This window comes from Melopsittacus undulatus, chromosome 4, assembly GCF_012275295.1.
Source record: "Melopsittacus undulatus isolate bMelUnd1 chromosome 4, bMelUnd1.mat.Z, whole genome shotgun sequence".
NCBI lineage: Eukaryota > Metazoa > Chordata > Aves > Psittaciformes > Psittaculidae > Melopsittacus > Melopsittacus undulatus.
Genome location: NC_047530.1, coordinates 59,331,380 through 59,353,684, shown reverse-complemented (window position 1 = coordinate 59,353,684; position 22,305 = coordinate 59,331,380). Strand labels below are relative to the sequence as shown.

Sequence of the window (22,305 nt, the reverse complement as noted above, 5' to 3'; positions counted from 1 at the left end):
TCCTCACGCAGGCTCTACGTTAAAGACATGCTGAGCACGTGCAACCCCTAAGGGCACAGATCTGCTGAGCACCCTGGAGACGGAGACCAGAAATCTCTGACCTCAGTTCTGGCCTACTGTAAGGTCAGCTGGAGTGGGACAAGGACCCAGCAGCTCCAGCACCCCAGAGCCCTTCTGAACTGACCCCTTGGATTATGAGCTTGTGGCACAGAAAAACATTGCAGAGGGGTCAGTCACCCCCATGTGCCCAGCCTGAGACCTGCAGGAAGGGCTCCTCCCACAGCTCCTGCATGACTGTCAAGAGATCTCTCTCGTTTCCCACTTGCCTGTTCACGGCCAGGAGGGCACTGGGAAACTGCAGGGCAGCTTTGCCCTTCTTGCTCCCTGTAAGCTGCAGAAGGACAGGCAAAAGTGGTTGTGCCCAGGGCTCGGAGAGCCTGTGCAGCCGTGCGCTGAGCGTGGGGGTCTCTGAGGCCCCTGGGCTGCCATAAGCAGCCACCAGGAGCTGCGCAGAACAAACTTCATTTCTTGGCTTTCAGAAAGCCTGGCTCTTTAGGGTCAGCTGCTCCAACACGTTTGGGCGGTCAGGCCCGAGTTCCCATCTGCCCTTTGCCCGTGCCTGGCCCCCAGCCACCACAAAACCCAGCTTCCAACAGAGGGAACAGGACACCTTCAGCTTGGACAGGACCTCTGAAGGTCATCTCGGCCAAATTCCTTTCCAAAGCAGCGTGAGCTACAAGGGTCATGCCACGAGGGTCAGCACACGCTGGCACAGCGCACGTACCTGGTGCTTCTTGTTCTCAGAGCTCATGGTTAGGGGTCTGTAGGTGACCTGGTAGACCTTTTCTTTTTGCCTGGCCTCCAGTGGATAAATTCAGGCCCTTTCTAGTACTTCCCCTCAATGATGGGCTGCAGGGTCCAGGCCTCGCTGCTCGGGTTGGACAGGAGGGACAGTCTGGCTCTGCCTCTCACGCACATTGCAGCTGAAAGTCACCGTCTGTAACAGAAGAGCACAGAGGCTGCTGGGTCGTACCCACAACCCTTCCCACTCACGCTGGCTCTGCACCAGGACCTGGAGCACAGGCAGCAGCTTTCCTTGTTCACATGCAAAAATTACGCTTTGGCCATAGCTTTTGGAGTAAATCAAGCTGGTTGCTCTTGAAGAAGGGAGCAGAACAAGCCTTTCGCGTGATGGGTGAAACGGGATCCTGAAAGGAAACTCCTGGGCAAGGACAAGATCTGCAGCCACACAGCCCCTTCCTTCGTGGGCAGGAGGAAGAGGAGCTCCACACTCTCTTTGGGAGCAAGAGCCAACAGCTTCCCAGGCTGCCCCATCCCAGGGACTGGATGCAGATGCCTTTTCCCTTCCTACTGCTGAATGCCCTCCCTGGCCCAGTGGGGGGAGAAGTGTGGCTGCAGGTGCAGTGCTGGGATACAGTGAGGTGGCTCTGTGAGGAGGGTCCTCAGAAGAGCCCAGCAGGGTGTTCCCATGGCACGGGTGCTGCAGTGCAGAGCCAGGACAGCCGAGCTGCTCACTGGAGGAGCAGCACCTTGAACAGGGGAGAAAGGCAATGACAGGGCTCAGGAATTCTGGCAATCCTGCCCAGCAGTTTCTCTCTGGGATACCCCAGCACCAGCGAGTCTGTGCTCACAAGTGTCCTTCAGTTCCTGCCCTGGGAGAGATGTGGTGCAGGTGCTGGGGTCCAGGGGCCCATCCTGTCCCTGCTGCGTTACCTCTTTGGGGCCAGGGGCCTCCACGCAGGATCCTGCCAGCGTAAGCCGCAGCGCCTCACTGCCCTGGATGAAGCACCGCAGCCCCTCGTACTGGACAGCCTGGCTCAGCTTCAAGGGGCGGAAGGTCACAACCAAGGGGACATCCATCCCTGGGCTGATGGAACCCTTCGTGGGGGCTGATGGAAAAGTCCGGCTTGAAGCTCTCCGCGTCCCACATAAACCTTGCCGAGGAAAGCCAAGGACAGGAAAGAAGGATTAGCCACGGGGAGCTGTGAAGGCAGTGTAAGCCTCAGTGTGAGGCTCCAAGTCTCTTGTGGGCTTTCCCACCACATCTCAGGCCTGACGCTGAGCCACCTGGCAATAAGGGCTTCAGGTTGGGCAGGACCTACTGCTTTACCTGACTCTCGTGTCGCCCGCGTTCCACATGACGACGACCGCCGGCACGTGTAGCTCTGCTGCACCAACGGCTCCAAAGCTGAGCTGGTCCTGGTCCAGGCTCACGAGGCTGCCCTGGGCAGGAGTCCCGCACCACAAAGAGGGAGCGCACCAGCCCGCGGCACTCCAGCAGCACTTCCCCGCTGAACGGCTGCATGCGGCGCTTCGGGGAGAAGGTCACCTCCACTTTGCAGGTGTCTCCTCTGCCCTTCAGCTTTAGATCCTTGCTGGGCTTCAAGCACAGAACCTACCCAAAGAAATGAGTGGAGGACTCTTTCATCTGGCAAGTGAGCTGTGGAGCCTCCCTCACCACACTCAGGGAAGAGGCTTCCAATTCCTCTTCTGTCCCCACCAGCACTGCCCCAGTCCCACTCATTCCCTCCTAGGCATTCCTAGGGAATACCAAAGGTGTTTTCTACCATGTGTCCACCTGGTCACGGCGAGATCAACTCTGTCTTCTAAAGCTTTCACATAAGTTCCAACAGAGCTGCAACTCTCCTCTTTCAAGATTCACCTCCCTCACCTTTCCAGATCTAAAACACATGGCTGCATCCTGATGGATGTGTCTAAAAACAGGCTAGAGGAATTGTGCCGCCTTCTCACTTCCGGCTCTCGGGGAGTCCTGGCACCCAGCTCAGCTGAAGCATTCGCACTGCAGGCATCTGCTGCCAGAGCAGTGCCAGCAGGGAGGACAGGGCAGGCACAGGCAGCCAGGGCAGCCCACACCTGAGTCATTACCTACTAGCTCCCACCCACAGCAGCTCAGCGCTCCCTGCAGGCACAACAAAGTGCTCTGCAGAGAAGGAACGGGCCTTACCCCAGCTTCCTGCAAATCTGGCACGGTGGACGTGACCCTCAGCTTAAAGGTGAGAGGGGCTGCACTCTTGTTGGCTACGGTGACCATCTTCTTCACCGTCTGCCCAATGCAGACGTTTCCCAGCTTCACCACCTTTCCTGGTGGATCCACAACGTCAACCTGAGGCGGTAGGGATTGATATCAAGCCAAAGGAAAGAAGGAGAAAAGGCTTTCTGCTACTCTTGTGGCAGAAACCCAAACCATGGGAGGCTTGGGAAGACAGGAGGAAATGAGAAAAACCATGCCGGTTGCCACCTGGAGTTTTAGCCTTTAGATTTCATCTCACCTTCATCTTTATGCCCCTTCCTTGGGCCTCAGCAAGTCAGCTTCTCTCCTGGGGCAACATGGAGGCAGCAACAAGCTGTTGGGGCTGTTGTCATCTTTTGGTGTCCGCAGGAGCTGTGCACAGAGGGAAGAGAAACCATAGGCAGGATGAGTTTCTTGACCTTCACCATGTGAGCAGGCTCCCCAGCCGAGCCATCCCCTCCCACATTCCTTCCCCCAGTGGCAGGGATTATCCAAGGCCCTCCGCAGCCTGCCAGCAGAGCTGGCTAACCCTGGAAGGCCACCAGGATTTGCCCTGCGCACTGCCCCCATCTCCCTGGCACAAGCCTGGCCATGCTGGAGCGCTGGGAATCTACAGGAGTGTGCACAGACCTTCCCCCTCACCTGCTCCTCAGCAAGGTGCTGCTGCTCAAACTGCACTGAGTAAACCTCACAGGGCTTCTTCACCACCACTGTCCCCTCTTCCCCATGGCTCTGGGGCAGCAGCGGTCCCAGCTCCAGCTCTGTGGGGATGGACTCCAGCCGTGGCTCCAGACCACGTCCCAAGACCGGCACCTGCAGGCGTTGGCTGCTCTGGCAAATCTGGATCTGCAGCTCGCCCCGGTAGCACTTCTGCAAAGAAGCAGCACAGAAAGCTCCTCCGTGAAGCCCCAGCTGACAGCACCTCCAAGTCAACAATCGCCCAGGGTCAGGGGTCTTGTCAGCACCTCCAAGCTGAACCCAAAACAGGTATTTACTTAGAGCAGGGGCTACAGCATCTGCGTGGCTCTCAGGAATTGCAGCGAGTTCTGCTGTGGAGCATAACTGGACAGTTGGCTCCCAGGTGGATCTAAAATGGGCTATCAGAGGTTTTCACCTAGGCACGAGGGAGCGCAACGCTCATGAGAAAGGTCTGCTTTCTCAGACACAGTCCTGGCACTGCAGCACCAGGCAAACATCAGCTGTGTGCAAGAGGCACCTGAGCTCTCACTGGACACAAATAAGGATCATCTTCTCTGCTCAGTGCTTGCCTCTGGTCAAAGCCAGACATGAGACGCTGAAATCAACACGAGCAATTGAGATCCCTGGGACTGTCCCCAGGCATGGAAGCACTTGTGTCCATCCTGTCAAACGCTACCACTTTCCAAGTCACGGTGGCCACATGCAAACTGCCTTTGGGAATGCTCCATCATTTAAGCTGACTCCCGAAACTGCGTGGGAATGTGCAGGGGAAACTGAGGCACAGAAAGCTCCACGTGGAGGCAGAGTTTCATCCCCCGCTCCCTGGGCTGGCCTCCCCTTACCACACTGCCCTGCCAGACCTCCTGGCGTGACACCCACCAATCTCACCTCTTCCGTGGGTGAAAAACGGACTTGGACGTGGCACTGCTGTCCTGGAGCGAGGCTTCCAGCCGAGGGCAGCACCTCAAAGCCACGGGCACAGACTTCATCTCCTCCAGCAGCTTCTGATTGCTCGCTCCCTGGCAGATGTTTGTCCACCTGCGCACAGAAACCAGTGGCGTGAGGTCTCCTTGGTCTGTGAGGACAGACCCTCGGTTCCTGCAGTGCTCCGAGATGCTGGCACGGTGCATGGAGCACCCTCATCCCACCCAGACGTGGCCACCACTGCTAGAACTGGAGGGCAAACATCCTGGCAGGGCAGGCAGATGGGGAGGCAGTGTCCTCAGAGGAGGAGGAATGGGTGAAGACAGCAGAGAAGTGAAGCATCAGCTAGTGAACAGGCCCACGTGAACCAGCCTTGCTCTGTACCCTCAAAAGCTTCCTCAAGCGAGCTGCAGCCCAAGTGCTCAGGCAGCCAGAGGGGCACAAAAGGCAAGAGAGGCAAAGAGAAACCAATTGAGAAGTTGTGTGTTACACGTTTGTCCTGTGCTTTACCTCCTGAACAGGATCATTCATGCTGATGGACCATTTACAGGGGACCTGGAACGTGTTGTGGAGCTGGATGGTTTCTTCCTGGCCACTGCCCACACTGGACAGCGGAGAACTCCAGCCTGTCCCTGGACAGGCAGAGGGACGGCTCAGCCACCATGGCATGGAGGCGGACCTGGAATGTGGGGCCTCCTCTGACCTACCAGAAGGACAGAGCATCCAGTTGAGAGCCCAGCCGATACTCACTGCTGTGCCCAACCTGCTGCCTGCCCCAGAAGCTGGAGTACCTTGATGGGCAGGAGCACATCCACTTTTCCCAGGGGCAGGTTGGCACTTTGTGGTCAAAGCACACTTCAAATGTCTTGCTCTCACAGGAGGGCAGGCGCTTCACACGCTCCAGGCACACGCTGAAGCCTGAACACAGCAAAATAAAGCAGCTGAGATACACAAGCAACAGGAAATGGCTCAGAAGCACGGTAAGGCCACAGGGATGTCCTGGCTGGCAGCTCTCTGAAAGACCCCTTTGCATCTCCAGAGAAGCTGCTCTTCTCCCTTTGGCACTGCCCAAAGCAAAAGGACTTTCACAGCCAGAATCCAGGGGTTGCATAGTAAAAAGGAATCACATTGCTTAAGGAACTCCAGCAATTCCTTCATCAGGCATCTGAGGAAAGGATGCATAGACCTCTCCAAAGGAGAATTGCCACCTAAGATACCAAATGCTGGGGTGTTCCCTGGACAGCGGCTTAGAAGAGCTGACTGGCCACCCCGCAGAGACAGCAGTCACCATGTGCTGGAGCTGCAGCCTACCTCAAGGCCTCTTTGGGAAGCCTGTTTCCATAGAGCAGAGGATCCCACAGGCCGGTCAATAAAGGCTGAGCAGAAGTGCTCTGGCACTATGAACTCTAAACAAAGCACTTCCGAACCACAGAGGGTCCATCTGTTTGCAACATAAACCCTCAGAGTGCACAAAGAAACTCGGATGATGCTCACGGGAGCCAAGAGCAGAAGATGCTGAGAAGCGATCAAGGTGATCAGCCCTTCTGGCCCCTGCAATCAGATTTTAGGGCAGCCACAGGCAGAGCAGGTCTCTGGGCACTGCTCGCCAGAAGTCAGGCTCTTGAACAGGGCACCCAGCACGGGGGCACTAAGGAGGAAAAAGCTGTCCAAGGAAGTACTCAGATCTCCCCGTGACCAATGGCTTCAGCTGATGTGTCAGAGATAGCTCCTTCAACCCCCCGTGAAGCCTCTCCACCACAGGTTACCTGTGTTATACAGGACATATCCATCAGCATGGAAAGATGCAGGGAAGTGCCCGGTGTTGGTGATCTTCACCGTGTGTGTGTGGATGTCACCGGGAACGACATAGCCAAGGTCCAGGATGTATTCGGGCAGCTCAGCTCTGAAAGGAGGAGTAAGGACACTCTGTAAACCCCAGTATGGCATGGGCTGGAGAAGCAAATGGAGTGGATAATTCTGTATTCACTGCTCTGAAAGCTCAAGCCAAGCCCAGGAAACCCAAGGCCTGAGCACCCAGTAATAACACTTGGCTAAGTCATGGAGAGTGCAGGGCCTAGGATTTGTCAGCCACCAATGGGATCTTCCAGTGACTTTAAAGTGGGTACTGGACACAGTTCCTATGCTGCGAAAAGCCATTGCAGACAAGTCCACTGCATCTCCACCAATCTCAATCAAACTGCTAAGCTGGTGTCCAGCCCAAGCCTGAAACTGCTTCAGGACCTTGTCATAGCATTTCCTTGCAGACGTCTTTTGGCAGGCAATCCCACTTGGAAAAGTGCATAAGGGATCTGGACCATTCCCTGCTCTTCCTGCTTAGGGGGGTCTGTTTCTTGGCACAAAGACGCCAGCTTTGAGATGCCCCTTTCAGAGCTGGTCAGCAGGGGTGGTGCCTGTGCTGTCTGCAAGGGCTTGCTCCTCTGCACCCCTCAGCTCTGAGAACAGAACCCAGCAAACTGTGGGGAGGGGAGCACCTCCAGAGCACAGGGGAGCACTGTGCAAGCGAGGACACCGAGCTGCCCACAGGGAGCACATCATAGCTCTCAGCATCAGGCCCCTTCTGAAGTCTGCAGCTGTTCCCAGCTCTGAGACACAAGGAGCTCTCAGGAGCAGGCCTGTACTGCTGGCTGTTACCCTCGGGGCCCCTGCACACAGGCTACAGGACTCCCTACTAACTTGAGGAAGCCTCCAATGTACACGCTGGCTGAAAGGCAGTGTCCTCTGGGGGACGAGAGCTGAGAGCTTTCTGCTGCTCCACGGCATGTTCCTCCGTCAGCATCTCCTCCATCTGCATCTGCAGCTGAGCAGCCCACTGAGGAAAGTAAAGACAGAGGCTGCTTAGCAAAGGTCCTTCCCAAGGCACAAGCTTGTCTCAGGTGGAGGATCCCACCCTGCTCTTGTTGAGAGAGGCGATGGAGTCATTCTGTCTCACTGCTCAGTGTCTGGGACACTTCCTGCTCTCTCAGGCAGGATCATAGCTCCAAAGAAATGAACTCCAGCATCTCTGCCTGCCAAGTTATCAAAGCTGCTCTGGACAGATGAACAGACAAGCCAGAAACCTTCCAAAGCTCCAAGTACGTCCCTGCCCCCATTAAGTGCCAAAGCAGCTTGGGCAAAAGCTCTCCTGGAAAGGGAACCATGAGAGAGCTGGAGCCTCTCAGAGATCCACAACACAGCACAGCCTCAGGGTGCATTCAGGCTGCTGCTTTACACTCTGTAAAGCTGGCAGGGCTTGGCCGGTGAGCAACAAAACCCCCAGCACCGACCTGAATGTCCTTCAGAGCACCATAAACCCAATTGCTTGAGCACAGCCCTTAGCATCTCCTGCGGCAGTCAGGAGCTGGTGCATCTCCAGGAGGGACAACTCCCAGAGGTGGGCAGCTCATGGGGCACGCTGAGCTGACACAGTCTGTGGCCAGGGCTGTGCAGGGAGGCGTCCAGTGCCAGCAGAGCCCTGGGCACAGGGCCGTGGGGCGCAGGGGCTCCAGTGACACGCAGGAGGGTGGCACGCGTGGGACAGGGCAGCAGCTCTACTCACCACGGTGCCTGAGTCGTCCATGCGGGGCTCGGCTGCCACAGCCTCCCCCAGAGCAATGGCCTCGTCTCTCTGGCTGTCTTTGTCCAGCTTTTCTTGGGCCTTCTGGAGGATGTTCTCATATTTGGCGTTGCCTGAAAGCACAGAACACCACCAATAGCTCTGGGGCAGCACAAATCCCATGGAAGACGGGAAGCCCCATTCCCCCAACACGCAGACACAAACTGCTCCAGCAATGGAGGGAAAGGCGATCCTGCTGCTTCTCACCCCCAGCTGTCTTCCTCACCACACAGGAGCATCTCAGCCCCACAACGTGATGCAAACCCAACCCTGTCAAAATCCCTGCCAGCCTCTCTTGCAGCTTCCCCGTGCTTTTCTGCCCAGCCCTCGTCTTCCCAGACCTCTGGCATACGCTGGCAAGCTCTGCAGGATGGTTCCTGCGGCAAAGCCACACGGGCTCGTCTGCCAGAGACCAAGGAAGCAACCAGAGGGCTGAGTTTGCCTGACAGCCCTGAAACCTCCAGACCTGGTGGAGGTGCCCGTGAGTTGCCCTATGGGCATATGGCATGGGGGAAAGCCAGGTGACCTTCCTGGTGAGCAGACAGACAGTGCTCACCTTTGATGTTCCTGGGCAGGTCCAAGTGGATCCTGGGAAAGGTGCCTTCTCCTTTCAGGCAGATTTTTTCTGGCTCCAGGTGACCCACTTGGATCTGGAAAGCCCTGCAGAAGACTCCAGGCACTCCTGGCAGGTAATAGACTTTCAGCACTTGCTGCTTGCCAGGTTCAACGTAACCCTGCGGGGCACAGAAGACGGAGGGAGGTAGTGTACCAAAGAGGACTCAGTGGAGGGATGGCTCACACGACAGACACGCTGAGGACACAAGACAGCTTCTCATACATAAGGAAACATCAGACATCACCACCTCCAGCTTTCTTGTACCCAAACGCCCGAGTCTCCTACACCAAGATGCAGTATGTCCTTCAGAGGCCTCGCAAGGCTGCCCTCTGCAGCACAGGCTGCCCTCTGCTCAGCATGAGCACAGCTCTTCTGCTGACAGGGTTTACCCTCTGCTAGCCAGAGCCAGGCACAACAAACCAAAGCTCTTTCACCAGCTGCTCTGCAAGAGCACCGAAGGGCCCACACTTCCAGCAGGGCCAGCAGCTCCTGGCAGCAGCTTGCAGTTGGCCCTTTGCTTCCTCTTCCCATTGCAAAAGGGCACCAAGGCAGGAACACTGCTCCAGCTCTAAGACATCCAGGCAGGATGACAACTGGGATGGAGTGATGCTCCAGTGATGGCACAACCAGAGAGCTCAGCACTCAGCTCCAAAGAGCTCCCGCAGCACTCGTGCCTCCCACTGCTGGTTGCTGTAGGACAGCAGAGCCAGCGGCGGCCAAGGCCAGTCAGGGGCTCCATTAGGATTGTGCTCGATGCACCTCCTCTGCCTCTGCAGCAATCGCTCACAGCCCCGTCTCTCCTGCCTGGTTTTGGACGGGGGTTGTGTGCTCATTCCCCCTATTTTCCCCCCAAACTCTCTCCTGGGCAGCCTGACACAGGCCGGGTGAAGCCCTTGTGCTACTCACCGTGCTGGGCACGACCAGGGGCACGCCAGGCAGAGGGCTGGCTGCAGTGCCTGTGCCGGGGCTCAGCACCACAAAGGCAAATCCCAGCTTCCCGCTGTTCTGCAGGGTCACTGCTGCTTCTGTGACTTTGTTAAACACCTGAGGAGAGGGCAGAAGAGCAGGAAGTTACAGGCACACGTCTGCTGCTCACAATTTCATTCCTCTTCCATTGGATTGAAAGCAAAGGAACACAGCCCAGAAGCAGGGAGTGCACAGGAGAGATGGGCACTGGGCTCTCTGGGTTAACCCGGACAACCCGCGACCGCAGAGTACCTCTGAGCCCTACACAGTAACAGGTATTTGTGGCAGAGGTGCCATTACAACCATGAAAAGATCAGTAAGAAACCAAGTAGGGGACACAAGCCCTCTGCACTTGAAGGTGTCACCCAACAGTGAGCTGAAACACAGGAGGAGGCACTGAGGCATTTCAGGAGAAAAGGCTCCTGCACACTAGTATTTGTGGACAAAATACAAGCCAAAAGGGAGACAGACAGGGCAACACACACACGGCCAACAGCTGGAAACAGCTGTGGGGGTTGTAACTGGAAAGAAGTGCAGTGAGGGTTATTCTGGGACATTCTATCCAGCTACAGTGACTGGAAGCCCAAGTCAGCTGCCTCCTTGGCCGATGAATCAGGAGCATTAAAAGAGAGCACCTCCTTGCACCTCTGGCTTTAGGAGCCGATCAGCGGATGGACGTCTGAGGGACACGTCCCTCTGGAGATCACCACTGGGATCCTGCCTGCCCCAGGAGGCAGCGTTAGTTCCCTCCAAGAGGAGGGATTCCCAGCTTTGGGCTGGGCTGGAGATGGCCATTAAACACCAGCTTGGAGCTATCACCCAAACACTGGACTTCCGAGCCACAGAGCCAGCAGAGCAGCTGGGAAGGGGGGAGAGCCCTCGACCCGGGGGGGCAGCAGCCCACCGGTCATGGCTGGAGACAAGGAGCTCTGATAAGAGCAGCGTGCGGTACCTGCAGCCCGCAGTTGATCTCGGTGGTGTCCAGGAGGTAGCTGATGCCTGAGGCCTCCCCACGCAGAGCCACCTCATAGCTCGGGCCTCCCTCCACCCTGCACAGCACCGTGCCCTGGGTGACGCGGTTGGCGTGGCCGAAGAAGGTGAAGGTGACGCGCTGGCTCTGGCCCGGCTGCAGCTCACCCTGCAGCGGCAGGAGAGCGAAACCTGCAGGCAGGGGGGACAGATCCACACGTGGAGCACGGCAACTGGTGCAGAAGAGCACCCTCGGCTTGGCCCAAAGGACAGACGTGGCTGCAGGGGCCTCTTCCTCAAACACAGGCAACATCATCCTCGTCTCACCCCGCAGCCATTCCACTTACCAACAGAGACACCTTCTCCCACAGGCCCAATTAATGCAGTAGCTAATACACTACATTCATTTGTGGTGTCTCCTGGCAGCAAGAAATTCTCTCTGCTGCAGAACTTGCCCTCAAAAACACCTTTTCCTGCCCTCAGAAGAACACGAGACTGGGAGCTGAGAGCCCGTGGAGCTGGGCGCAGGATCCAGCCCAGCTCCTCGGACTCCTGATGCTTTTCCCTGTCTCTGATTCACATCCTGCTCTCTGCAGATGCTGCAGCAAACGCTGCTGCAGGAATTTCCTACCCACCACTTGATGAGGACCAGGATGGGTAATGTCCTCCACATGTGCTGCACAAGGAGTGCTCTTGACGAGCCCTAGAACACCTCCTGTGTGGCCTCTCCAATGACCAGCCATGTGCTTGTTAGGACATGAGGCCACTCTGGGAGCAGCACCCAGGACACCAGTGGGACTGGGAGGACGTAACTGCTTGCTACACTGGAAACGTGCAAGTGAGGCAGATTCCCACTTACCTCCTCCACACCCAAGGCCAGGGGCTCTGTCTCCATGAACCTGCAAAAAGAACAGAACTTTGCTCAGGGACCTTGCAGTGGCAGGCAGGGAAGTCTGCACAGCAGCTCCTCAACAGGATGGGGCCCCTGGGTGGGCATCACTGCTGTGAGCTCAGTAATGAGCTCCAAAACTGGGATGGAGCAGGTCAACGCTGGGGGATGACACTGGTATAGCAGCGGTGCAGGCAGCTGGCAACTGCTTGCCTCCAGATCTGCTGTCTCCTGCTGCGTGATTCTCAAGATCCATTCCGTCACTGGAGAAAACACCTTGGTGCAAAGGCTCAGCTCAACTTTGAGCTCCCAGAGGTCCAAGGGTGAGGGTTAGGGTTAGTCTGTCTCTAACCACCTAGGTCTACAACAGCAGTAACCGTGAGAGATTCGTGGCTCAGAAGTCAGAGAAGGGGCACACACTGGTGTACACTGGATATGTCCAACCACACAGCAGCAGTTGGATTGCGTTGCTCATATGATCACTCTGCCCCAGGTAGCAGCACTGACCAAAGAGCAAGGAGGAAAGAATGGGTTGGACAATTAGAAGGAAAACAATGTAAGCAGTACACGAAGTCTTGTTGAGGCAGAGAAACAGCATTTTTCTCTCCTGACCAAAAGAAAGGTGTGTGACTGATCCTGGGAGTCTCTGATGACCAGCTCCAGCAAGGTTAGAGGCAGGGAAAGTTCCAGTCTTTGATCTCACCTTCATGAGACCTGATGGTTGATTCCCTCCATGGCAGACTGGGTTAGAGCTGACAATTTAGAATACCAACAGTGCTTAGTGTGGACCAGAAATAACATCTGACATGCTGCCCTTCTGTAGGCTCCTAATGAGCACTTTGAGGTGGGAACACCTTGGAGACCATCTTCATTTCCAGCTCCGGCACAGAGCATCCCACAGTGTTTGCCGAGCGCCCCGGAGAGGGCACAACACTGCTTAATGGCCATGCAGAGCAGCAGAGGAGCTCTTGTCACGTCCACAGCACTAAGGAGCAGCCAGGGGGCCCTGCAAACCCTCTGGAGGGGTGGACACCCTTGGGCAGGGGGCAGGACAGTGTCTGTGTCCTGACCAGGGGCTCAGGACCCTCCGCTGCCAACAATGCAGCGACTCAGCACCCACCACAGAATAAGCACCTGCAGGCTCAGGCCCAGCAAAGCCAATTCAAGCAGAGACAGGGCAATGAACAGCTGAAAACTGATTCACATTCACACGTCCAAACACCTAAACTGCTTCCAATCAAAACTAAGAGGAAAGAGAAACAGGCCGCTGGCCAACAAGTGGCCGCAGAGGAAAGCTAGTCCACACAGGCTTCGCTGTCATGTGCTTGTTTCTCTGCTATTAGAAAACACATGCATTGTTCTACCACATCGAAATCCATCTCTAGATTATCTATTACACTAGAAAGATTTCTAGCAAATCTATTTAATCAAAACTAGATTTTCCCTTTAGCTTGGAATTAAAGCCTGATCTAAGTTACAGGAGAGGACAAGGGGCTCCCAGCAGAGCTGACAGCCCTGCTCACCCCCCCCAGCTGCTTTTTCAGACTTGCCTCTGCATTTGAGGGTCTGCTCTTGAAGGTGCCGTGCATCAAGAAGGGCCCCACAGAAGACTTGGTGTTACTTGGTAAGACACAGCTGACAATGGGACACCCCAGTGCCCTGCTCGTCTCTCCCGAGCCCTCCTAATAGCCACAGCTCATCTCCAGTTCCCAAGAGGTCACCTCCTCCGACTCAGATCCCAATTCCCTTCACACCTGGATCAGCTTCTTGATCACTTCTCTTGTTTGTAATAGCAGCACTTCAGTGCCCCATGGTGAACTTGGCTGGGTTTCCTAGGGCATTAAGGAAAACCACTTGCTACTCTCCTTCAAACTGCCCACACCAGACTTTTGTACTATGTAGAGAAGCCACAGCAGGAGGAGCACTAGGAATGTGCTTCTAGATGTGCTTCAGCACCACTACAAGATTTTTCTTGGGCTTGGAAACCACAGACCACTGCTGGATGGTCCTCCCCCCCAGGGATGTCCATACAAGGGCTCCCTCCAGCATCTACAGCTGGACCTAAAGCCACAGCAGAACCTGCCATTCCTCTCTAAAACTCTAAACAGCTCTTCTGTGAATGTGACAGGCAGTTCAACAGATGAACACTCACTTCAAGGGAGTGTTTGCCTCAGGCCACAAAGGTCTGAGAAAGCAGCTTTCTCCATCAGCATTTCTGCCCCCAGGAACCCATGCAGGGCTACAGCAGAGCAGAGCAAGGGACTGGGACAGCAGTGCGTCACTCTGGTGGCAGTGCCTGGGGAGGATCTCAGTATGAAATGACAACAGACGGGGTTAGCAGGGAAGGAGAAGAGGTCACTTTCTACATCTGCTTGTCCAAATGCCGAAGCATAGCTTTGTAGCTGCAGAGATAAAGCAGGACTCCAGCTTATGGCTATGTGAAAAGGGACAGCAGTATCCTACAGTCCCAGCTTGGATGGAGAATGCTGTCTCCTTCCCAGCATCAAACTGGCAGAGAGCACCTATTCCCTGAGCACCTTGGCTCAGCACATGTGAGAGAGGTGCGATTTCCTCAAGGGAAGGTTGAAAACAATTTGGCAGATCAGGCAAACGGCCTCGGGCTTTGCAAACCACAAACAGGACATCAGGAAGAAGAGCTTCCAGGAGAGGGAGAGGTGCACATACCTCACTGGGTTCACCTGGCTGTCCTTCAGGAATGACCAGTGGTACTGGACAACCAGTGGGCTGCAGTTGGTCATCTCCATGTAACGCACATCTTTGGTGTCATTTAAGATGCAGCCAAAGTCCAGGGCCGTGGTCTGGATCTGAAGATTCGGGAAGTAGACTTCTCCCCGAACGGTCACCTGCTCTTCATGAGGATGCTCCAGGAACTTGACCTTCAGAGCCTTCTCTGCTGCCCGGATAAGCAAATCCTCCTCATAAGCAGGGTTAAATCCAATGCAGAGTTGAAGTTCCTCCCCTGTCTTCAGCTTCATGGGCTGCAAGGAGATGCAGAGAAAATGTTCAATGTGTGACCCCAACACGGGCTTCTCGCTTCATCCTTCATTTTCTTCACAGTGTCTGATCAAGCCCCACACTTTTGTCTGAAGCTGTCTGAGGCTCACGGTTCTCTGCTCTGCACCAATACAAGACAAATCCACATTGGCCTCCTGAATTCTGGATCCGCAGAAGCCACGTGCTAAACACAACCAAAGCAGCACTATAGCATCCAGGTCTTCCCCTGACTCTGGAGGAACTCCTCTAGCCTGCAGCACAAGTGCAGTGGCTTTGCAGCCTCACCCATGCAGGGGCTGATCACTGGCAGGGCACACAAACGGTGGCTGGACCTGTAACAACACGTGCCTCGCAGAGCCCATGCCCAACACCTTCTGCAAACACCAGGGAAGGAGCCAGACAGCAGCTGGAGAAGCCCACCTCAGCCTTCCCAAACGCAGGACTGCCCTCAAAGCCAGCAAGCCGTTCCCCAGCTTATCTGAGGATGGCTGCTAGAGAGCTGGCATGCTTTCCAGGAGACACCTTTCCTACAGCTTGCCCAGACCTAGTTACCTGCTCCCTCCTCCTCCTGTCTTCAAGCCAGGAGGTCTCTTCCCCATTCAGATGGCATTCTGTTTCCTTCAGCAGCTCATTTTACATCTGATTTACCTCGGGCCAGTTTACAGCAGACTCTACAGAACACACTTCCCTGCTGGAGGACCTCCCAACAGAGACACACCACCACATTCATCCCTCTTCAAAGCCCAGCAGCAAGAAGGTCCAGGGCTGCTCACCTGAGCATCTGCAGGCAGAGGCTGCTGGTCCACAGTGCAGATGGAGAAGGGCTGCTCTAAGGTGAGGACCACGCTGAGGGGCAGGGAGCAGACGTTCTTTAAAGACAGAGGCTTGTACTGAAGAGTCAGGACATCACCGGGGTGCTACAGAAACAGGAGACAAGAGAAAATGAACCTGAAGTGGCCATGGACCTCCTCCCCTTCAGATGCGTTTCAAATTTTCCAACCCCAAAAGGGCATCCATCTCTATTGACTCTTTTGATTGGTTTCTACCCCTCTGGAAAGTTTGTCCTCCAACCCTATCAGACGCTTTCACGTTTAGAACCCACAGCATCCCTCAGGGGACAGGGAAACAGTCTCACATACAGAGGAGGGAGCAGGCCCCCAGAGGAGGCAGCTGCTTCAACAAGATCCAAACCAGAAAGTGAACCCAGTCTGGCTCCAGTTGTGTCTCCTCTCCTGGGCAGAGAGGACACACAGGCACAAGGCACAAGGCCATTTCCACTCACATACAGTAGTTCCTTACCACCTGATCAGCTCTGCCAGGCCCGTAAGGCAGTGATGCTGCTCAGAGGAGACAAGCAAGCAGGATATGGCCTGCAGCGGAGAGCCTGCAGCAGCCCGAGGTCAGCTTTGAACATTCACGGGCACATGCAGACAGCTCCAAACCTCAACAGGCTGGCCCCAACCTGCTGCCCCTGCTCCAGTGACAAGATGGTGCAGTCTCAAAGCTAAGCTCAGCCTAAGCCTTTTCCTCCTGTCCATGCATTGCTCTGGCCTTCCTGAACGGTTTATCTAAACTAGACAGTGTTTGGGAAATTAATTCTGATGTATTGACATCCAACTCCTGCACTGTCGTAGCACTCAATACACGGGAGCATGTGGCATCAAGCAGACCACAGGCAGACAGCAGTGGGAGCTGAAAACTTCTGATTAGATGGGAACTGCCCGCTCACAGCATTTGTGCCTCTCTGGAAGCCTGGGAAGCGGAGGAGAGACCTGAAGCCACAGAAACTAAATCACAAACTATTGGCTCTTTTACAGACACCTCGCACGAGGGGGAAAGATGATGCAGGAGTCGGGATCCAGAGACTAAAGGGCACACACTTTGCACTGGTGCTCTCATCACTGCAGCTGAAGGGCACCTGTGGGTCCTTCAAAGAAGGTGAGGCTTGGGAAAGGCAAAGAGGCACCATCCATACCGACAGCAGGGAAGGCAAAGAGGCACAAGAGATTCCAGTTTTCCCTCATCAGCTTGAGGAGTTGACAGGAATCGCAGGTTTTCTCAGCTTCCCTACACCATCGCTGCTCAGACATCACCACACCTCAAAAGATCCTCAAACCCCTGAGTACAGACACTGGTGTCTCTCTAGAAGGGGCCATGCTCCCCCTCGGCAGAGCACCTGTAATCTCAGTTTTACCTGGCTCAAGTTAGAACAGCCTCATCTCTAGCAGCATCCTCACTCCTTTCACCACCACCTCAGGGAGGGTGAGGAGGGATGCGCTCCCCACCTGCAGCCCCAGCACATGAGGTGGCTCTTCCAAAGCCCACGCTGCTCTCACGGGTCCCACATCTTCAGCCCGTGCCCTTGGCTCAGCAGCTCAATTCTGTCTCCACATCAAGAAGGGCACAACAGAGCTGCAGAGACTGTCCCCAGCCCCAGAGGGGAGAAATAATGATCTCGGCATTCATGACAAAAGCTTGGCCTGGCTCAAATTGAGAGCTAAAGCTCCGTGGACTTGGAGAAGCTCTTGAACTTCCTCCTTTGGACACAGGCACACCCCAGCCACACCAGTCAGTGCCAGGATGCAAGCCAGAGACTCACCTTCTCCACCCGGAAAGTGATTTCTCTGGTGGATATTTGCAGAGCAGGAGCAATGAACTCGCACATGACGTCCACCTGCATGATCAGATTCTTCACTCCCTCCTTGCCCACCATGGTGTGACACAGCAGCTTCTCCTTCACCACCTGCATGCGAGTCACACGGCACCCAGGGGTCTTATCAGGGAGTCCAGAAAACACACTGCGTTTGTGAGCCACCCACCCACAGACCCCATTCCTGCAGGAGGTTACAGCCATCGCTCTCCTCAGGAGCCCTCCCTTCTTTATATGCTACATCCTCTTTGTTCTGTGCTAACACGTCCCTCATGTTACAACCCGGCCACCACAGAAGGCCTTCAGGAGTCTTGTGCTGCCTGAAGCTGTCAGAACAATCCCTGCCCCAAATGATTATTGCTTTGCTTTGTCCCACTGCCAAGCAAAATGCTTACCGAAAGCTGTAGGAACTCATTAAAAAAACCAAACCAGCCTGTATGAAGGGAAACAGCTGATAGAAAGATCAATGCCAGCAAATCCTCCCTTGCAAGTTTAGTGGAAAGGATCCGAGGGAAAACCCCAGACAGACAGCCTGCCTTCCTAGCATGTACTGCGTCCTCCTAGAGCTGGCTTTAAACCAAACTTCCCCAGGAAAGAGATGCCTTCCACTTGGCATAGAAACCCTCTACTTAAGCTGGATGCTCTTACATCCAAGACTTCTCCTGATTCCTCACAGTTTCACTTCCCCACATTCCTCCCTTTATTCCTCTCTTCCCTCTGATACACCACCACAACACAACTCCTCCGCAGAGCCTACAGACTTCAGAATCACCTGTGCTGCAAGTACAACGCAGGCTCTTTGGCTTCTAACCAACCTCAAGGGTATGAAGTTCTCAAGACCCAGGGAAGGTGGAAAACCCAATCCCAGGGTCTTGGCTTGGACTGCAGGAGCTGGGTAGCCACAGCTGAGCTCAAAGATGCCCATTTGGCTTTCCAGGCAAGACTCCCTCACCAGCAGCCTGATCATTTCCTTGCTGGTACTTTCTTCCCTCTCCAGCAAAGCCTTATGGGCTCAGGACTGCAGAGGGACAGTCCCATCAGGGGCAAGCAGCTGAGAAATCAAGTCCTCCTCAAGCTACCACTGAGGCAATCCTTTAAAACACCTCTCAAACTCTAGTAGCAGCAGGAGCTTAATGCACATTTATTCCCCATTCACTTAAACACTTGTGCCCAGTGCTCCTGGAGCCAGGAAGCCACACCAGGGGCAGATGGCAGCTCCTCTGCAGAGCTGCATTTCCCCTGGAAACAAGGGTCCAGGGAGGAGAACACTCAGTGACCCTGCTGAAATCTGCCCCTCTGAGCTGCCACCCAAGGCTGCTGCAAGACCTGCCTGCCCTCGGGACACTGGGGCTGGCTGAGGGACCGGGGCGAGCCGTGATGGAAATACTGACACAAGTCAAGCTGTCAGTTCTACTGAGCCCTGGAACAGTTTCCCATGTGGAAGGGCATCATTCAGATCATTCCAGCTGGCACACTGGGTTCATTTCTCTCATCCCGCTCTCCGTGCCAGACAAGCTCCTGGCCCGTGTTTGCCTACAGAGGAAAATCAATGCTGCTCCCAGACACTCCCTACCTTTCCTGGGTGCTTTGTTTCACTCGCTGCTTCCCCACACACACAACTTGCCATTGCTCTAGTTACTTTCTGCCTGGGCTCCCAGTCTACCTGGAACTTTGAGGCCAGCTGAGAAAACTGGGGCTGTGCAGCCTGGAGAAGAGAAACTGCGTGGAGACCTCGGAGCAGCCTTCTGCTATCTGAAGGGGGCCTACAAGGATGCCGGACACGGACTCTTCTGCAGGGACTGCAGCAACAGGGCAAGGGGTAATGGATTTAAACTCAAACAGGGGAAGTTCAGGTTGGAGACAAGGAAGAGGTTCTTTACTGTGAGGATGGTGAGGCACTGGCACAGGTTGCCAAAGCAGTGGTGAATGCTCCATTCCTGACAGTGTTCAACGCCAGGCTGGACAGAGCTTGGGTGACAGTGCCTTCACGCCATGTTTTGCTACCAGCAAGTTGCCTTTATGGTAGCCACAGAACTCAAAAAGCCTCAGCAACCGATGGTGGCGAGCACAGAAAGCAACTGGTGCTGCCACGGTAACTTATGGCAGGAAACCAGGTTCTCAGAAGCACTTGCCCATTTGCTCAGGCAAATGTCAAGGGACTGCAGAAATGCCCCGATGTGGTACTCACCTGGGGAGTGCTGCAGGAGCCTTCCAGCAGCATCTCTGCTGTCTGGCCAGGCATCAGCTCCGTCCTCAGCGGCTGCAGCTTAAACACGGGGCCGCAGGAGGAAACCTTGCCCTTGGTGTGAGGGAGACGCTCGTGCTGCTCAAGTGTGGTGCCACCTTCTGTGGTCCAATAGAGCAGATGGGCGCGTCGTCCTCTGTTTGTCATCTTGAAGCGGTAACAGCAGGGATCCACGCTAGAGGAGGAGCAGAGACACAAAATGGCAGGGAGCTGCTATTTGCCAGTGGTCACCCAGCTTCAGCACCCCGAGGGCACGACCTCACTGCACACTCGGCAACAAAACCACCTCCAAGAAGGCTGACTGAGCGCAAAGCTTCACCAAAAGCCAGACCTTGCCTGCCCCTGGGTTTGTCACCATCCAGCACCTGCTCTGCTTGCACACAGCAAGGAGGAGCGTCATAAAGAGCCTGCCCCAGATGCAAGTGGGTGGAGGAACAGCCTGGCTGCCATTCCACCTTCCCCTCGGGAGCTGCTGTTCATGCCTCTGAGGCATCTCTTAGGAAGCATCCAACCCTCATTGCCCTCAACGTACCACCCTTTGGTGGCAGCTCTGCAGCCGACAGCAACGGCAACAGCTCCAAACTGAGCCCGCAGGCAAAGACATAAAGGGGGGCAGAAGACAACGACATGAACCCCATGGACACTGTCCCCTCCACTGTGCAGACAGCTTGTGGCTTGTGGCTGCACTGAGCACAGGAAACTCTGGACAAGCACCAACCTCCCTGCAATGTCCCTGCTTACGGGGATGGCTCCTGGGTGCATATTTTACCTCTCCAAATCTATCCCAAGTACTTAAGGGAGGATTAACCTGCTCTTTCTACCCCAAGAATACAGGTATCAGAGCAGCACGGCCCCTCTTGGCAGCCACAGAAAGGAAGAGGCACCCCAAGAAGACTGTTCTTCTTGTCTGAGGAGGTCTCCAACCAAGGCAAACAGCACTTTTTTCCTCCTGGCTTTAAGAACGTGCCTGGTTTCAGACACACACATTGGCACCACTGAATCCTCTCCTTCCAGCTCAGCAATTTCAATTAAGACTCTTCATTTACCCCACCCCACCTCAGCAGATCTCCACACTTCCTCCCCCTTCCAGAGCTGCTCCTGCATCCACCCTCGCTTGCCTGTGCCTCGGGAAGCAAGCAGGAGAAACCAGGAAATAGCCACCACGTCTAGTAAAGAGCAGCCGGGCACAGAGTGGGGTAGAGAAGCCAACTGGGGAAAGTGAGGAAATAAATGCATGATGACTAAAGACAATTCAGCAACAATGTAGCTGCTGCTCTCCAGCTTGGTGGCTTTTCAGGGTACCTAATGACTTTCAAATGGCCATAAAATGTTTCTAAAGGGATCCCTGTGGCTTCAGAGAAGCAGAGCCAGGGCCTTGAGCACAGAAGTTTGAGGGACTGCAGCAGAACTCCTCCTTGCTGAGCCCATGGGGAAGTGGGAGCCCAGAGATTCCCTACCTGAAGCAGGCTCCCAGGCTGAGCTCCGGCCCAAAGGGTTTGTCAATGACAATCGTGCTGCCAATGCCAACAGCCTGGACAGGGATGACGCAGGCACGACTGTTCTCAATGAACAGCACCACCTCGTCCTTGAATTGCTCCGTGTCATCCAAGTTTGCAGTGACAGCCACAGACACCTCGGCCTTGGCAGGGATCACTCCTTGACTGGGTCCTATACTCCAGCGCGAGTTTTCAGCAGCCTGGAAGACAACCAAACACTCACTTAGGATGGAAACCACGGACCTGGCTGCCACCAGCCAAGGGCTGCCCACACAACACGTTCACACCAAGCCAGTGGGTGTGAAGATCCCACTGACATTCATGTACAACTTCTCTGGTTCATGCTGACACAGGGAAGCTCCCTTGGAAAGGAGCCCTCAGAGCTCTGCTCCGAAGGAGAGTCTGCCAGTCTGCTCCCTGGCAAAGCTCATCTATCAAAGCTTGGCAACAAGCCGGGCAGAAAATTGTACCCCAGAAACTAGTCCTGAGGAATGAGGATGGGGGTCTCGACAGAGCCAGACCTTCAACTCCCTGGGGTGACCCAGCACAGCCCTGCTGGGCCCGGCCAGGCCAACAGCCCATGTCAGGGGGGGAGGATTTGCATCCTGTCCTCATTCTTTCAGGCAGCATCTGCTCTGGTTCCAAGGGGCAGCACAGTGCAGTGCTGAACAGGAGACCTGCCAGGGCCACAAGGCTCTGCTGAGACACATTCTCTTGGGTTTCTAGGTCAGCTTCTGCCTGCCCCCAATCCAGCCTGTGTCTCAGAGACAAGAAACCTCCTGGAGCCATGCTACAAAATCCCCCCACTTTCAAGACAAATACCCAGCCTCTGATAGAATCTCTGCTGCTTGCTTATCCTTGAGTGCTCTAACAACAGCATTCCCACTTTGTCAGGCTGACCCACTGTCCTCGTAAGGCTGCTCATGAAGGGGAAATAAACCCCGTCCTGCACCAGCTGGGTGCAGAGCCTTGTTCTGGGTGGTTCAGCATTCCCAGTGGGAGGGACCCTCCCTTCTTCATTTCAAAGCTGCTCCTTATCCACACAAACAGCCGTGGCAGCAAACAGCCCAAAAGCACCCTGAGCCCTGCAGGAGGCGGACATCAGAGCCTGAGCCTGGCTACATGCTCCCACCACCAACCAGCCTCCTCCTGGCTCCTCAGCATCAGCATC

The 22,305-nt window shown here is 55.2% G+C and overlaps 1 protein-coding gene across 1 annotated transcript in view; it reads right to left on the bottom strand.

Moving 5' to 3' along the window:
- Positions 1–3,348: 3,348 nt before the first annotated feature.
- Positions 3,349–22,305, bottom strand: part of LOC101869402 (hydrocephalus-inducing protein homolog) — a gene marked incomplete at its 3' end in the record, with an annotated part of 46,760 nt that continues 27,803 nt past the window's right edge. Inside the window, 20 exon segments of the mRNA XM_034061317.1 lie at positions 3,349–3,369; positions 3,371–3,424; positions 3,695–3,922; positions 4,640–4,789; positions 5,186–5,266; positions 5,268–5,378; positions 5,467–5,522; positions 5,525–5,593; positions 6,442–6,599; positions 7,393–7,505; positions 8,232–8,362; positions 8,845–9,022; positions 9,811–9,948; positions 10,823–11,031; positions 11,695–11,738; positions 14,414–14,727; positions 15,517–15,660; positions 17,343–17,486; positions 19,582–19,813; positions 21,096–21,334. Of these exon segments, the coding sequence (XP_033917208.1) occupies positions 3,349–3,369; positions 3,371–3,424; positions 3,695–3,922; positions 4,640–4,789; positions 5,186–5,266; positions 5,268–5,378; positions 5,467–5,522; positions 5,525–5,593; positions 6,442–6,599; positions 7,393–7,505; positions 8,232–8,362; positions 8,845–9,022; positions 9,811–9,948; positions 10,823–11,031; positions 11,695–11,738; positions 14,414–14,727; positions 15,517–15,660; positions 17,343–17,486; positions 19,582–19,813; positions 21,096–21,334 (2,814 nt within the window).